At 35.8% G+C, this 16,447-nt stretch overlaps 1 protein-coding gene across 4 annotated transcripts in view; it reads right to left on the reverse strand.

Moving 5' to 3' along the window:
• Positions 1–16,447, reverse strand: part of KYNU (kynureninase) — a 123,196-nt gene that overhangs the window by 73,994 nt on the left and 32,755 nt on the right. For all 4 annotated transcript variants that reach the window (XM_058301025.2, XM_058301024.2, XM_058301023.2 and 1 more), the window contains exons 3-4: positions 14,537–14,657; positions 5,852–5,934 (exon numbers count right to left, since the gene is read on the reverse strand). In XM_058301025.2, the coding sequence (XP_058157008.1) occupies positions 5,852–5,934; positions 14,537–14,657 (204 nt within the window). The remainder of the gene's footprint in view (positions 1–5,851; positions 5,935–14,536; positions 14,658–16,447) is intronic.

Raw genomic sequence — 16,447 nt, forward strand, 5'->3', positions numbered from 1 at the left:
AAAATATTACTCATAATTCACTTTTGCAGACACTGTCAGTTCATATTCTGTCGATGAACAAAAAAAGGTAGAAATATCTCCCTTAATAAAGCATGAATCATAGACAACAAAACATATATTTAACAAAATTAAAAACCATTAAACTAAGAAACATCGTTCAGTTTCTGACAATATTTTAAATGAAATATGACAGTGCATTTGTCATATAGAGCTCAAGACTGGCAGATATTTGTATTTTGTTTTTTGGGTTTCTTGTCTCCAAAGCTGGTTCTGCCCATTCCAAGAATTAGTTGTGTATTAGTCAGCCAGAGAGGTGTTGATGCAAAATACCAGAAATCTGCTGGGTGTTATAAAGGGTATTTATTTGAGGTAGGAGCTTACAGATACCAGGTCATAAACATAAGCTACTTCCCTCACCAAAGTCTATTTGGAGCAAGATGGATGCCGACGTCTGTGAGGGTGTAGGCCTCCTGGGTTCCTACCTTCCTGGGGCTTGCTTTTCTCTGGGTTCAAGGTTCCTGTCTTCCTGGGGCTGGCTTCTCTTTCCTCTGTGAGCTTACTTCCCAGGGATCCAGCTTAAGTCTTCAGCATCAAACTCCAACATCAGAAACCCTTGCATCAACAGCTCTAACTCTGTCCTTTGCCATGCCTTTTATCTGTGAGTTCCCACCTGCCAAGGGGTGGGGACTCAAAACCCTAATGATGTGGTCCAATCAAAGCCCTAATCATAACTCATTCATGCCTAGATACAGATCAGATTACAAGCATAATCCCATATTTCTTTATGGAATTCATCAATTATATCAAACTGCTACAAGTTGTTTCATATTCCATAGTATATCTTAGGAACAAACATTTCTGATTTAATTAATATAATGTTCATTGACAAAACACAGAAAACTAAGGAAGTTTTGTTGCTGGTTTTTCTCTAAGTTCTTGGCTAAACTACAAGATATGTATTTCAAGAGTAAGCCAGGGTAGTTAGGCTGGTAATTTATTAAGGAATGAGAGAAGAGAAATGGGAGAAAATAACAGATTAAGGGTTCCAGGTGGAGAGGAAGGGGCTGAAAACTGATAAGGAGGGCCGATTTATAGACTACAATTCCCCATTACAGATTACAAATGCACAGGTTTACTTGCGCATTGATCTAGGCAGAGGGTGGCGGGGAAGAAGGCCAGAACAGAGGGGGAAAGGTGAGAGCAGGGTGGTTTGGCCTTTGTGCTTGCTTTTTGAATGATTAATTATTTCACCCCTTTGCTAATGACAGGGAGGAGTCCCAGCTGTTTGCTGTTTTGATTGATTACCCCACCCAAATATCCCCCAGGAAGACCCAACGATAAGGCCCCTGGAGACTATCGACTATCCGGGCTCTTCTCCTTAATTCTGGAGGAAAAGTCGTTCTAAACAGGAGTCCTTGCAAGGTCTTCCAGCAGCCATCTTGGGGGTACTGATAGTCACTTCTTCAATGGCAGTGGTTTTTCTGCCAGGTTCCAGATCTGTCTCTTTATTCTGTAACTAGCCTGCCTCAGTTTGCCTCTTCTGTGTTCCAACTTCGTGTCATAGTTCACAGACAGACCAAATGTCCTAAATGTAGAGGTGAAACATTTCCTTCTTTAAAAATAATTTTAAGGTTCAATTTTTTCACTTTTCCAAACAAGTCTGAATATTTATAGCCTTTCCCCCCCATTTTCCTCATAATGATAATGAGAGGTAACTAGTTTAAAATTTCAGTGTTTTTTATGCCATGCATGCCTATTTACTGAGCAACAAACTACTTGAATATTTAATAAAGTTGCAATGAGCTATAAGACTTCAAATGGTCAGAAGAAATCTTTTGACAGTGTTTATTGGCTTCATAAATAAATCTAACTAATATTGCCTTGCAACTTTTCTGCTCTATACATAAACATTCTAACTCCCCCTTACAGGATAAATATTAATCACAGAATAATAGGATTAGAATGCAGTTTATGATCTGAAAGTAAATCTAAACATAAAAAGAACATCCCCAGCTAAAGAAAATATATATGGTCAGGTCAAATTAATCAAGGAATTTGTTTCCAGTATTTTGTTGTTTATTGGACTTTTGAATGTATAAAATTGGCATCTAAAATGAACATTGATGAAGGCATTATTAAACAATTGTTAGTATTTAACACACCTTTAAGTGTAATCCAGGATTGGTCAGGTAGTAAATTCTTCCATGGGAATATATTCCTCGTTGGATATTGAGTCATGACCCCCACAAAAGCCAAGTTCAAGTCCTAATACCTGGTCTTGTTCTGTGAACCCATTTGTAAATAGTATCTTTGAATATGTTAAGGTGAGTCAAGGTGTGGAAGTGAGCCCATTTGCAAATAGGACCTTTTAAGTTGTTACTAGTTAAGGTGTGAAATGCTTTGTGAATAGACACTTTGAGGACCTCATTTTGATGAGACCCAATTGGAAAAGAATGGGCCTTAATCTATCTGACAGGATTTCTTAGAAGCAAAGGATGTTCTGATGCATTCCAGTTGGAAAAAGGCAGAAGTAAGAAGAAACTAGAGAGAGATGGTCATGTGATGGATGGTTGCCATCATCAGAACACAACAGACTTTGGAGAAAGCAAGGCCTTGACAACGTATTGATTTTGGACTTGTATCTTCCAAAACGGTGAGATAATAAATTCCTCATGTGAAGACACTTTACATCAGGGGTTCTTATTAAAAATAAGGGGTCCATGAGTGTGAATTAAAAAAAAAACAAAACACATTATTCTTTTGGGGATGTGTTGGTGTGGGTGCGATATATTTATTAAATAATACACAGTGTAATGTGGACTTAGTAAGGGGTCTGTGGCTTTCACCTGACTTGCAGAGGGGTCTGTGGAACAAAAAAGATTAAGAAGCCCTGCCCTACATAATTCTGACAGCCTGAAATTGGAGCAACCTGTTTTCCTTAGTACATGACTGCTGTAGCAGGAGATGCCTAGTTTTGAACTTTATCTGACCTGGCTGGCAAAAATTCTGCTGCTGGTGTGTGATAGCTGGACTGAAGGCCTCAGGCATACAGGCCTTCCCAGATTCACCCTAGAGCTTCTGGGGAAAGGTTCAGACCCTATCATTTGAGCCTGGCTTCGGGTGCTGCCCAGAAGCTACTAGGTTTCCAGGCACTTGACTTTCCATTTCTTCAGCAATGGCTATATTTCTGCTCTACTGAGATTTCCATTTAAAGCTTTTTTGCTTGTTTGTTTTAGGTTTGCTCTATAAGTTTATTAATTTAGTTGTTTTTTTTTTCTACCATTTCTCTGTGTTTGTAGTAGAAAGTAATGTTTTCAGTATTTGGTCAATCTGTTATCGTAAACTAGAAGTCAGTATTCTGAGTTTATTACCACAGAAATAGAAATTTGTATAATGTAGTGATTATTCAATAATAACAAGTAGGAAATACTTCTTGTTTTCCTTGCAACCCTTCGGCTGAATTAAAAAAAATTTTTTTTAAGTAAAACTGGTTCAAAGCAAGAAACAGAATTTCCTCAGAAGTCTTATAAGTCAGGCTGTATTAAATATGAATAGATTCTCCTTGATTTGAGGGAAGTTTTGTTGTAGGGTGATTCTACTGGGCCATTGTGGTGGGAAGCCCTCCTACCCCCCACCCCCCCACCCCACACCCTATGCAAGAATCCTTAGGTTTACTTTCTTAGTTCTCAGTTATCTCAGGGAAAACTTTTCCAGTTTCCTGAATGGATGCCAGTTTTCTGGGAGCTAAGTGGAAGAAAAAGGCTGGGATTCTTAAAGTTAAATGAATCAGCATTCACTTAACCCTTTCATTTTTTCTCTGGGAGACATGTTCTCCCCTGGTATCTTCTAGTCCATCTTCTCCAGAAAAGAAACCTTCAGTCTCCTCATGGAATGAGGGTATGGGAAGATTTACCCGGTAGTATAGAATGGGCAAGAGGATCTGCTATTCTAACTGCATTTTAAACAGACTTTCAACGCATCTTTTGGTTTAACTCTCCAACTTCTAAAAATTCTTATTGAGAGTAATTCTGAACCTTTGGAGTTTCTGATGTGTAAAGTAGATGGCTTTTACTTTTTAAATATTGTGAGATTAGGATTTGGTTTTCTTTCTTTCCTTTTTGTTTTCCTCCCCACAATGGGGGTTATAACTTGTCCACCTGTTATCCAACTCCAACTCCTCAAATGCACTTTCTAAACCTCTCTTTGCCACCCTATCTGACTTTTTGGTTTATATTATTGCTTTTTCTAATTCCATTAGACTTATTTAATGAGATTTCAGAAAGAATAGTTCAATACATGTGTTCAGTTCTCCATCATTAATTAAAACACAACCTCTCTTTTGTAGCACTTGTCACAATAACTTTTACATTTCTTCATATCGTATTTGACTGGGATTCTCATGAGAATGAAGATGATGAATATTCTTGTCACCATTTATCTTCAGTGTCTTACCACAAGTCCTGACATACAGCAGAGGTTTGGTAGTTATTTTTTGAATAAACAAATCAAGTATTCCCATTGACTTAATTCTTTCTGGGTGTAAGTCCTACATTCCCAATCTAATTCCATTTTTGCTGCCCACATTGATTTTATAGGTTGAATTCAGATTACTGACTAAGATATAATAAGGGTAAAGCATAAACGATATTTTTGTGTTTGCCTATAAGGGATTGAGGTATGAAAAAGGATTTTGAAAGTGGGGGTTTCCCTGTGTCCTCCAAATATTTGCAAATAATGCCATTCTAGTTGCTGAAATATCATTATTATTTTGTTCACTTCCTAAATTTCACATAAGATTTTAGGCAATGCTGAATATTAAACACAAAAAATAATTATGTATCTTTGTGTTAATATATCCGCCATTTAAAACTTTTTTGAATGCCTCTACCCAGTTATACAAATAACTCACTTTTTTAATAGAAGAAAAGTTATAAACCAAAAAACAATAATAGCTCTATTGTTATCAATAATACTCTGCCGAATTTTAAATAGTTCATTAAGGATTTAGTTGAAATGAGCTTAAAACATGCCAGGTGATTTACACATTTAACCTGTGAAAGTTAGTGTTTATTTTATTGTACAGTGAAATCTTTGAAAATTCTTTTCAATTGTGTTTTGGAAATTTGATTAATTAGAAATGAATAAAATGCATTTGGTTTTCATTGGGTTGGGAATATAAAGCTTAAAATATACAAAAAGAATAACATATTGTAGTAGCCTGAATTATATACCCCAACAAAATGCATGTTCTTAATCTGTGTTCCTGACAGTGTGAACCTATATTTGGAAGATATACTATCCTTGGAAGATATACTATCAATCAAAGTGTACGTTCATTTATGAATAGAATTCTCTAAGATCCTATTTAAATGTGGCCCAAGTGAATCAGCTGAAGTCCTCTATAAGCAAAAGAAATTTGGACACAGTCAGGGAGAGAAAATCACACAACAGGAAACCACGGACATCATCCAGTGAAGGAGTACTAACGTAACCAAACACCACATACCCTTGAAGAAAGCTGGGCCTTCCTGATACCTTGAGTTAGGACTTCTGGCCTCTAAAACTATGAGCCATTGCATTCTTAATGCTGAAGGCAACCCATTGTGTGGTATTTGTCATACCAACCTGGCAGACTAAATCACGTATATTTACTTTTGTACCAAATAATTTGGTTATGTCCACTACCAAATCCATTGAACGAACAAGTCCAAGTTACAGGACTACCCTTTACTATCATAGGTTAAAATAGAAAATGTTCTTTAATAAAATTTTGATTTTATAACCTATATTAAAGAAACAATCCTATCTTTATATATCTTTTGGAAAAAGTTTCATGGTATTTTGTACTTACCTACAATGTCAGTCATAAGACCTACAATACTCTCATCTCCTGTAATCCAAGGACGTTTCCCAATTTCATGACCATAGCCTCCCCTGAAATTGAAAAGGGACATAAGCATTCCTTAGTTGTTTTGTTTGCTGATTTGTTTTTTGTCAATTTTCAAGTATCAGCAGTAGTAACTGGCACATTTCCAAGGGGGCCTCTATAATGATTTATTAATTAAATAAAAATATGTTAATTTAAAGCCAAAATGTCACACTAGGGAATTCTTTGTTTTTTATTTCAAATTCCTTTATATCTTTAATTTTTTTAGAGTCCAACATATTATTCTTTTATCTTTTAACCTGAAAACCTCAAGACCATTTGAATACTACACTTGTATATAGGTAGCATATAACAATGTCAATACTAAAAAATACCTATTATTATTTTTAAATTAAGTTATTTTTACTAGAGAAGTTGTGAGTTTATGAAACAATCATGCATAATGTGGAGATTCTCATACATCATCCCTCCACCAATATCTTACATTGTTGTGAAACGTTTGTTGCAGATTATGAAAGAGCATGATCATACTATTATCTCTAACTATGGTCCATAGCACACATATGGTATAATTTTTTCCATGCTTTGCCTATTAGTACACTATGTATTAGTATTGTACATTTGTTATAGTTCATGAGAGAATACTCTCATATTTGTACTGCTAGTCACAGTCCATCATACCTATTATTTTTTGAGGTTATGAGGTTATGTAACTGAATTTTGTCTAAGTTCTTGGCTATGCTGCAGAAATGAATTTCAAGAGCACATTGGGTGAGTTAGGCCAGTAATTTATTAAGGTAGGCAGAGAATAGAAATGGGAGAAAATCACAGATCATGGGCCCAAAGGAGAGAGGAAGGGTCTGAAAAGTGATAAAGCAGGCTGATTTACAGACTACAACTTCCCATTATAGATTATAAATCCCCAGGTTTATGTACATAGTGATCCAAGCCAGGGAGAAGGCAGCCAGAATTGGGGTCCAAAGGCACGAGAGAGATTCAGGCTTTGCGCTTACTTTTTAAACAATTAATTATTCCACCCTTTTGCTAATGGCTGGGGAGGGGTTCCAGCTGTTTGCTATTTTGATTGATTACCCATCCATCAATCCCCTGAGAGGGTCCAATGATATCTGGGGGATATCTGGAGCTTCTCCTGGCTTCCAGAGGAAGTCTTTGTTATGAATGGCAGAATCTTGTGTGTGGGGGTCTTCCAGCTGCCATCTTGGGGTTATTGATGGCCATGTGGACTCTGCCAAGTTCCAGATCCAGTCAATGATTCCTTATCTTACTAGCCAACTTCATTTAGAGACTGAAATGGTTATAAATTGAATTTTAAATTATACCTATAATCCATAAATTAAATAAAAGTATATAAAAGACAACTATACTCGTGATGCATTTTGAGGTAGATATTGGAAATTGACAGTAATCAAATTCAACACTACTCCTTCACCAGTTCTCTAGCAATTCCATCTCCCATACTCCATCTCAATTTTATTATTCTAGCCAGTCTCACTGTAGGCATTATGGAATAACATGAAATATGTAAAACAGGACTTCAAGCCTAAAGAAGTTGTCACCAAGGGAGGAAGGTAAATATAACTGAAAAATGTATAAGACAAAATTAAAGGGAAGAATAAATGTGAAGTTAATTTGCATGCTATTGGATACTTGTATCTTAGATAGCTCTGATTTTGATTACTCTTAACTCTTTAGGAATTCAAAGACTTTGCAAACTTGGGACACAGAGACCAGAAAAGTTTATTGGGAAACTCTCCCAAAGGCGGGGGTCTGAAGAATAGACTTCAGCTTCCCCACTGGCATGGTGGGGGTCTTAAGAGAGACTTCAGCCCACTTCTGGAAAGGGGAAATTTGAATTTAAACAGTACATTCCTAGGCGGGGAAATGATAGTAGGAGGGGGTTAGGGTCCTTGAGGTGTAGGGGCCAATAGGAAGTCCTAGAGGTGAACATTCTTCCCTGTATGGCTAGAGGGTAGTGGGTTACGGAGTTCTGTTTTCTTGGAATGCTGGAGTTGCAGATGGTTGCTTTGATTTGCAGGGAGTGAAGGTCTTTCTGTCATTTTACTCCTGTTTCCACGTGGTTTTCTTTTTGTTTGACCTTTGGGGAAGTGCTGTGCATTCAGATATGTAGGCTTAAAGGAGGGGGGGCTGTCTTTCCTCAATGCATGTCAGGGGGAACTGAGTCTCAGCTTATTAATTATTGCAAACCTACTGAGAGGGAACCTCTAACAACAAACATTAAGGGGCTGAACAAGTTGGAGGGTGGGGAGTAAACCCAGGTGAGTCATGAGGTTCTAGGATAGGAGAGTACAGAGCAGGTTTTTCACATGGATATTAAACAGAGGAAGGTGGAGTGGTTACCGTCACAATGGTAAGCACACACAAGGGTGAGCCTAGTATTGGTATAACCATAAACAAGGATAAGGTCAGTCTAGAATTCCATCTCTATAATACGCATACACAGGGGTGAGGCTAAGTCCAGAGTAATCACTAACATGGATGAGACTTCTTTAGCATAACCATCACAGTAGTGGGTCTAGGCTACAGCCGGCCAGTTTCAGCAATTTCAGATGCTAAACTTTTGCTATTTCATAATATAAAGACACCTATACAATGATTTTGTAATTGTACATTTTTTTGATTCTTAACCCTCAGTTACTTCATAAAAACCAAAAAAAAAAACAAAAAAAAAAAACCAAAAAAACCCAAAACCCTCAGTTACACATATGCTTTTAGTATAGTGCAAGACTGAGAAATTTAATGGAAAAGCCATGCTCTGAAATTCAAAAAACTGACTGTGGTAAGCTGGTAAACAGGTTCTCAGAGAGAAGTAAGGAAAACTTCTTCTGTGTTTTGTGCTATAAATACTCCTATCTTGACCGAGTTCAAGCTACCTATAAACATCTTGAATATTTAACAATTGGCTCATGCCTCCTCTTATGAGCCAGGTTTATTGGGTCTCATTTCCACATTTGTAAAAGTAAATGTGTGGCAACAATATGAAGCTTAAAGTGTTACCGGATGGTTCTGGTATCTAGTCTTCTAGGTTCTTGGCTCATGCTGCATAAAAGAATTTAAAGCATGCCATCTTGTAGGCAAGGGAGTAAAGAGTTGATTAAGAAACAAGAAAACAAGAAAAGTACACAGCCGGAGGCATGGACCACAGGCAGGCTGCAGAGTATGACACGTGTGTGGAGCTCTAGGTCAGGGCTTTTTAAAATCGGTCCTCCTCCCCCTTTATAATGTTGAGGGCGGGACTCCAGCTGTTTGCTTTTCTGATTGGGGGGCCAATGGTGAGGCTTTTGAGGATATCTGGGGCTTTCCCTTGATCCTGAACAGGATGCTCATTCCAAATAAGATTCTCATGGCCAGGACCTTGTGAGATCCCTCAGGAGATTTCTGAACCAGGACTCAGCCCTGTGGTTTGTCTGCTGTGTTGCTTGTCAGACATGGTCCTGCAGGCTTCAGCTATCTTCCCCTTTCACCGTACTAACCTGCCTCAAAAGGGCCGGTGAGAGAAATAAACCAGATGACACATGTAAAAGAGATTAATGTATAGCAAAGGTTCAAGAAATGGAATTCTTTCCCCTCTGTCTGAGCTTTCTTTCCTAATGTAAATTTATAAAACTCCATTCATCATCACATGGTATATAACACAATTTAAAAACTAATATTTCAGTTACCATATAAGCTGATAGGAAGGAAGAAGAGGACCTAACTTGAGGATAAACATAGACTGTTAGGAACTAAGGAGGAAGAGAAGGGCAATTGTTAGTTATTATTATTCATATATTATTACCAGATAGCCTGGAGCTTGCCTATTTCTCGACTTCCAATATAAATGCTAAAGACAAAAATCATTATCATTAAATGGTAGTTAAAGGCAGGATACTTGGAGCCTTTTTTATTTTAATCACATAGAGTTCCATGGCCTTTGCAGATAGCATAATACATCTTATTACATTTACGTAGTAAAATTCTATGTTCTGCCTCAGAGAATTTATATCTCGGAATATTATGCCACCTACTCCTCATTCTGGTAGATACCGGTAATAATCTATAAGGCTATGTTTCTTCCTACAATGCTTTTGGCATCTCCCTCCTTTTAAAAGACCACACACAAAGTCAGCTTCCTCATTTTTGTCAGCCTACTAGCCTGGGGTAGTGAAATGTATTTAGAAAGTGTTACCCAAATAAACCCAAAGTAAAGCAGCCTGTCATTAAGTAGAGTCGATGTAGGTTAAAGTGTAGTAAGAAACATATGCATTTGAATTAAGAAAACAGTTATATTACTCTCATTCAGAACTGCTTAAAATAGTAGTAGCATAGCCACAATCTTTTACAAATGCTGGAAAGGAAAAGAGCACGGGAGACAGTTAACTCATCACAATGGCATAAATCATTGCTGTGACTATGTTGGCTAATGAGTGGTATTTGCTCACAAAATTAAATTTCAGGATATAAAATCTAACTGGGGAGTTAATGGAAACATGCCTCTTCCTTGAGTTAGGCCCATGCTTCAACCACCCTACAGAATGAAAAGCGGCCCTGTTTTAAAGTCTCCTTCCCAAAATAAGTAAATAAGCAAGGACTGCACAACCTCCCTTAATATCACAAATATTTTCAGTGACCTAATTGGAAATTAGCCAACATGTCAGAAAAATCATTGTAATATGTCCTACCATGTACTTTCTTATTTGTATATATTTTTTAAAAGTAAGAAATGCCCACATTGAATGAGACTGCAATGTTCCGCCAGATTACACCTCTCCAGTGCTTCCTCAATGCCCTTCCTGCTCGCACAGTGACATTGTGAACTACGCAGTCTGTTCCTAATACGTAATTCAGGGTGCTATTTTCCTCTTTAAATACTCCTACCTAAAATATCACAGCTCTTAGATGAATCCCTAAAGAGAAGAAGCTTTTTGCTCTTGTGAAAAAGAAAGAACACCAATTCCCAGGCAGATCTGGTGATGTAGATGATCTAAAACATTGTGGTTCAATCCTAAACATATTGTCCTTTTCTCCACTTACATTCTGCTCTTTAGGACTGGCATATGCTTTTCTTCTAGTTGGATTTTCCCTACTGTGATTATTTCACCATATTGCTCTCCTTTAAATAATCTGTATCTTTAGTAAATATTTAACATAAAATGTTCCCCCAAATTCTTCATGCTTATTGCCCATTCTGGCATACCCAGAAGGTCTAAGGATTGTTGCTTCTTATTTCTGCACCATTTTCTTGACAACTAATTATTACATATCAAAGGAGTCAAATCACTCAAAAAGTTTTCTATTTCATAATATTGAAAGTATCTAAATATTGCCTTTTATTTCACAAAACAAATACATTTTTCAAAGCAAAGTGTTATTAACCTATGTTGGAAATTGCAGGCAGTTGAAAATGCAATTGCAGAAAAACAGTAATAAGCATTTTAAAACAACATAGAGGCAGACTCTCCTAAGGAAACTGTGTTTTCCTGTTTTTGCCTTGAGTAATTGAAAGTTTTAGAGGGAATCATTTGGGTGTCAGAACACTCCTAAGTGTATCTCTATTCTTGAATTTCATTTAGTATAAGTAATCAAAGACGGTAGCCATGTGAATTACAAGATCAGTCGGCATTATGATTAGAAATGATTAATTCTTTAGATAAACATGATGGGCAGTATGTCTGCAATAGATCAAGAAATCAAGGAAGATAGTAACCATGAGCCAAATGGCACCTTCTGCTTTACAGACCATGGATGACCACTCAGAGACTTGATATCCATATCCTTGAGCAAAATCTCACTTTCTCTTTGTCGAGACAACCTAATTTTTATGTTACTGTTAACATTATTATTATTATTTTTATTCTTTTTCAAACTAAACCACTAATTTCAACATGTATTAGAGTGTTTAGTGAAGGTGCAACTCTCTTTCTCCAAGTCATTCCCAAAATCTTCTATTGATCAAAAAGTCAGTGTGACAGTTAGGTTTATGTGTCAACTTGGTCAGGTGATGGTGTCCAGTTGTTTGGATAAGCAGCATCTGCCTGATTGTTACAGGGAGGAGATTTCATGTACTTAAATCATTAGTATGTCAATTTTATCACTGGCTGAATACCTTTACAGTCAGCTGAGGAATTTGCCTTCAACAATGAGAGACATCTCATCTAATCATTTGAAGGCTTAAAAAGTGGTATTTCAGCAGTCAGGAGAGAGACCATCCATCTCTACTTCAGACTGCTAGCTTCTCCTAGATAATTCATTGAAGAGCTTCATCAGAGTTCCTGGCTTGCAGCCTGCCCTAAAGAATTGGGAGTTGTACAATCCCACAGTTGTGTGAGGGAATTTTTATAAAAATCTCGTAATATTTACAAATATCTCCTGTCAGTTATGTTTCCTTAGAGAACCCTGACTAAGACAGAGAGGGAGGCACAGGCCTGACTAAGATATCAGCTGAGAAGTAGGGCAGACGTGGATTGAAGGAAGTGGAGAGGAGATTATCAGGTAAAATGCATGACAAAAATGGGTGCCCTGGATCTAGAGGGAGGAATAAATTCATATAGAAGAGATAAAGTCTAGGAACCAAACTATAGTCAGAGATAGAAACCTGGAAAAGGCCAGAGGTGGGATATGAAGCTAAACATTTTGGAGCAAAATAATAATGAGCCAATATTTTAGAAATCAAGAAGGGACGAAGATAGGAGAAAACTGGAATGTGTTTGACACCTCCCACAGCACTGACATCTATGGGCAGCCATGAGCATGGTGTTGGTAATTGAGTTGACTAAGTCACCACAGCTGAAAAGTACAAAGACTAAACAAAACAAGGCAAGAGTGGAATGGATGGACACTGGTTGCCTATTTTTCTCAGAAGTCTTTATTTTTTATTGTTTACATTTTCTGAAGTATTAATATGCATCTCCTTTCTGAATCAATTTCGGTCTGATGAAGAATAGGTAAGAGAGGTTGAGATTATGAAAATTTCCCTTGTTACAGAGCAATATCTCATAGTGAAAGGCAACAACAATTGATGGCTTAGTGTTAAGACAGAGAGGCACTTTCCTGGAAGATAACTTTAAAGTCTTGAAAATAATCAACCAGTCCCTTAATAAAGTAGGATAACTTTAGGATATGAATAACATAGAAGGACAACATCTTTTTAAAGCCCTAGATGAAAAAAAATGAACTGCCTTGCTGGAGGAATACCCAAGAGGCAAGGACACAGTCTAAAGTTCAAATTCATTCAATCTTATTCTCTGTTCTCTCTTACGTTAAGGCCAACAATGAATATTAACCATTTTTTAAATTACCTATGACCCTCATTTTTTAAATACTAAAACCTGCTAGGACAAATTCTTTCAAATGTAAGGATATTTATTTTGCACATCATGCATAAAAGTTATGCAGATAAGGTTATAACAGGTTTAATAAATGATATAAACCTGTAATATTCTTGCTTTGAGTTGTTTACCTTAATGGTGGTTTTGAATTCTTAACCACTAAAATGAAGAACTTTGCAGTATTATCTAAGTTGCACTAATGATGATTAGTATGGTTAGTGAAAGCAAAATTTTAAACAAGAGGTACTGTTTCTCGTATGAAACACCGGAAGCATGAAGAATGAAAAAAGATGAAGAAGATAAATGTCTTTCCTACAGAATTCTAATCTGATTTGGTTTCATGCTGCTGAAAAATTATTTACTCTTTCCAGGATTGGCCTTTCCCTTAAATCTACCTTCTAGATTCAAATAATCAGAAAATCCTTAAAAATTATTTATAGTTTCAACTTTATCAAGAACTATTAGGGAAGGATATAAAATTATATAAGCTTAGGGCATTTGCGTTAAGGGGTTTATAATATAGCAAAGAACATAAAACTAATAGAAATAAACAACTTTAAGCCAACCACCTTAGAACAGTGACTACTAATTCAATGGACATTCAGGGAGAGGTAATCAATTTACCTGAGAAAGATGGGCTTCGTGTTGTAAGTGTTTAGCAGACAGAGAAGGAATTGTTTCACAAGCAGAAGAGCAGAACAGAAGAGAGGCAACAAAAAAATGGGTCTGATTTAATTAAGACTTCTGGATGGTTCAAGTCAATCTACTTAGTGAAGACCAAATGAAACATCTTTCTCAACAAATAATTTTCAATTTGGAGACAGAAATACATTCTGCTGCACACAATCTTTGTCATCTTCAGCAATTTTTGTTTTCATATTTATAAAAATAAGTGTTGACAAACAGCTTAACCAAGTTCCAATTAAGAAAAATAAATTAAATCCTAAATGTTAACTCCTTTATTAGTCATTAAAGAAATAAAATAAAATGATCACATATGGTTTAGATTTGTCAACACAGGGTGGGGATTTAAATTTTTAAAGATTTTATTAGTTTTATACTTGACCATAATACTAGCTTGCCATGTGACCTCAAATTATCATTTCTGACCCTTAGCTTCTTCATCAATAAAATGAGAATATTGAATGACATTATTCCTAAAATTAATCTCTGCTCTAAAATACTAAGATTCTGTTATGCACATTTCAAAATATTTCACGACCTAGCATGATTTTTAATATTCTTGCATGAGAGGTTGAATAAAAGCTTTTAGTATAATACTTACATTTAGTATAATACTTACATTTTGGCCCACTTTTCTAGCTCTTCTTCCAGGTATGTTTTAACCATTTTTGGTTGAAGTCCAAGAGAATTTCCCATGAAATAGATGGCATTTTCATCCTTATTCACTAAAGATAGATCAACTGAGACAGAAGAAAATGTAAAAAATCCTTATTCAATTAATTAACATTCTTCCATTTGGCATTGTTAATCCAAATAATTAATATAATTAACTCCAAGAAGGATACTAAATGACTTACAATTCCTCCCCAAAGGTAACATCAGTTACTCTGAAAAATAATTAACCTTTTACATTTATGTTTTTAAATTTAAACCTGCAGAGGCTGTTGTTGAGCTATCCCATAGTTATTGTACCCTTGAAAAAACCAAAATTAGCAACTACTCCCAGTCGTAGTCAAAGGCAATAGAAAAAGAGTTAAAAACAGAAACATAAAAGGAAGTATCAGCCCATCTTATCATATTAAAAGGTTACCAGCAAGTACTAACCATCTGCATTAATCGTTGTTTTAGATATAGCAATTTTTAAAAAATCGAATACTTGAAAGAGGTTAAAATGGGTAATGTTACATAGTGTTTATGTTACCACAATAAAAATTTTAAAACTAAAAGTTTGCAAATCTGAAGTAGATATATTAGATTTATATATTTTTCATTTTACCTCTCTATAAACATATATACATAATATTAATACATACGTAGGCAAAGGTGGTCCTCTATATACACACATTATTAAAATAAGTAAGAGTTTTATTGGTTTGTCTATTTAACAGCTTTTCCCGATTGAAAACAAATGTAGTTTCCTTAGTAAGCCAATCCTTGTGTTTAAAATATAGTCAAGAAAAGCACAAGTTTATAATTTTCTTTGACTGAGTTTCCTTTTGGTTCTATGGAGAAGAGGTTAAGCTTCTTGCTAATATGCCATTGGAATCATTTGGTAGTATTCTTGTCTTTACTTAGACTTCTTAATTAAACCTTTAAAGACTTTTTAAAAGCAGACCATCTATTTCAACCCAATCAGTTTTGTAGATACTGTGCCTTCTTTTCATCAGCATCTTTTAAGCCTAATCCAAAAAAAAAGAGGTATAAATATTGTTCAAACATTTAAATAGGATTCATTTAACAGTTTTTTGTTTACCTAGAGAACACAAATAATCTCAATGAAGGATTCATTTAAAATTTAGAACTTTTAATCATTGAACTGTGGTTTAAATTTCAACTAGGCATTCTAATAAGTAAACCTGCTTTTTGTGTATCAGTCCCATCAGTGACACCTAATGAGGAGGCAACTGTCCTGATCACTGCTCCCATTGTCTTGTCCTACTTTTTGATTGTTTATGCTCTGACTGACAAATAAGTAGTATGCTGCTTTCTTTTAGAAAGTCATTTTTAAGATGCTCTTCAATGTGGAAGGAAATCGGAACTGCAAACTAATTATCTTGTTCTGTGCCAGCTAAAACTATAGTTCACCATTTCCTTTTTATAATTAAAAAAATTTTAAAGATGTTTTAGTTTACAAACATGGTATATAAAAAATATAAGGGATTCCTATATGTCCCACTCCCTCCACCTCACACACTTTCCAACATTAACAACATCTTCCATTAGCATTAAAATAATGGAACATTTGTTACAATTGATGTACACATATTGAAGCATTGCTACTAACAATAGACTATAATTTACATTATAGTTTACACTCTGCCACACATAATTTTGTATATTATGACAAAATAAATAATGGCCCATATCTGTCATTGCAATGTCATGCAAGACAATTCCAATGTCCTGAAAATGCCCCCATATTACACCTATTCTTCCCTCATCCTCCCCTCAGAACCTTGGTGGCCACTGCCTTTGTATTAGTGATAAAAGTTCTTCCATTGCTATAATAATAATAAGTCTATAGTAGAAT

Source organism: Dasypus novemcinctus, chromosome 7, assembly GCF_030445035.2.
Source record: "Dasypus novemcinctus isolate mDasNov1 chromosome 7, mDasNov1.1.hap2, whole genome shotgun sequence".
Lineage (NCBI taxonomy): Eukaryota > Metazoa > Chordata > Mammalia > Cingulata > Dasypodidae > Dasypus > Dasypus novemcinctus.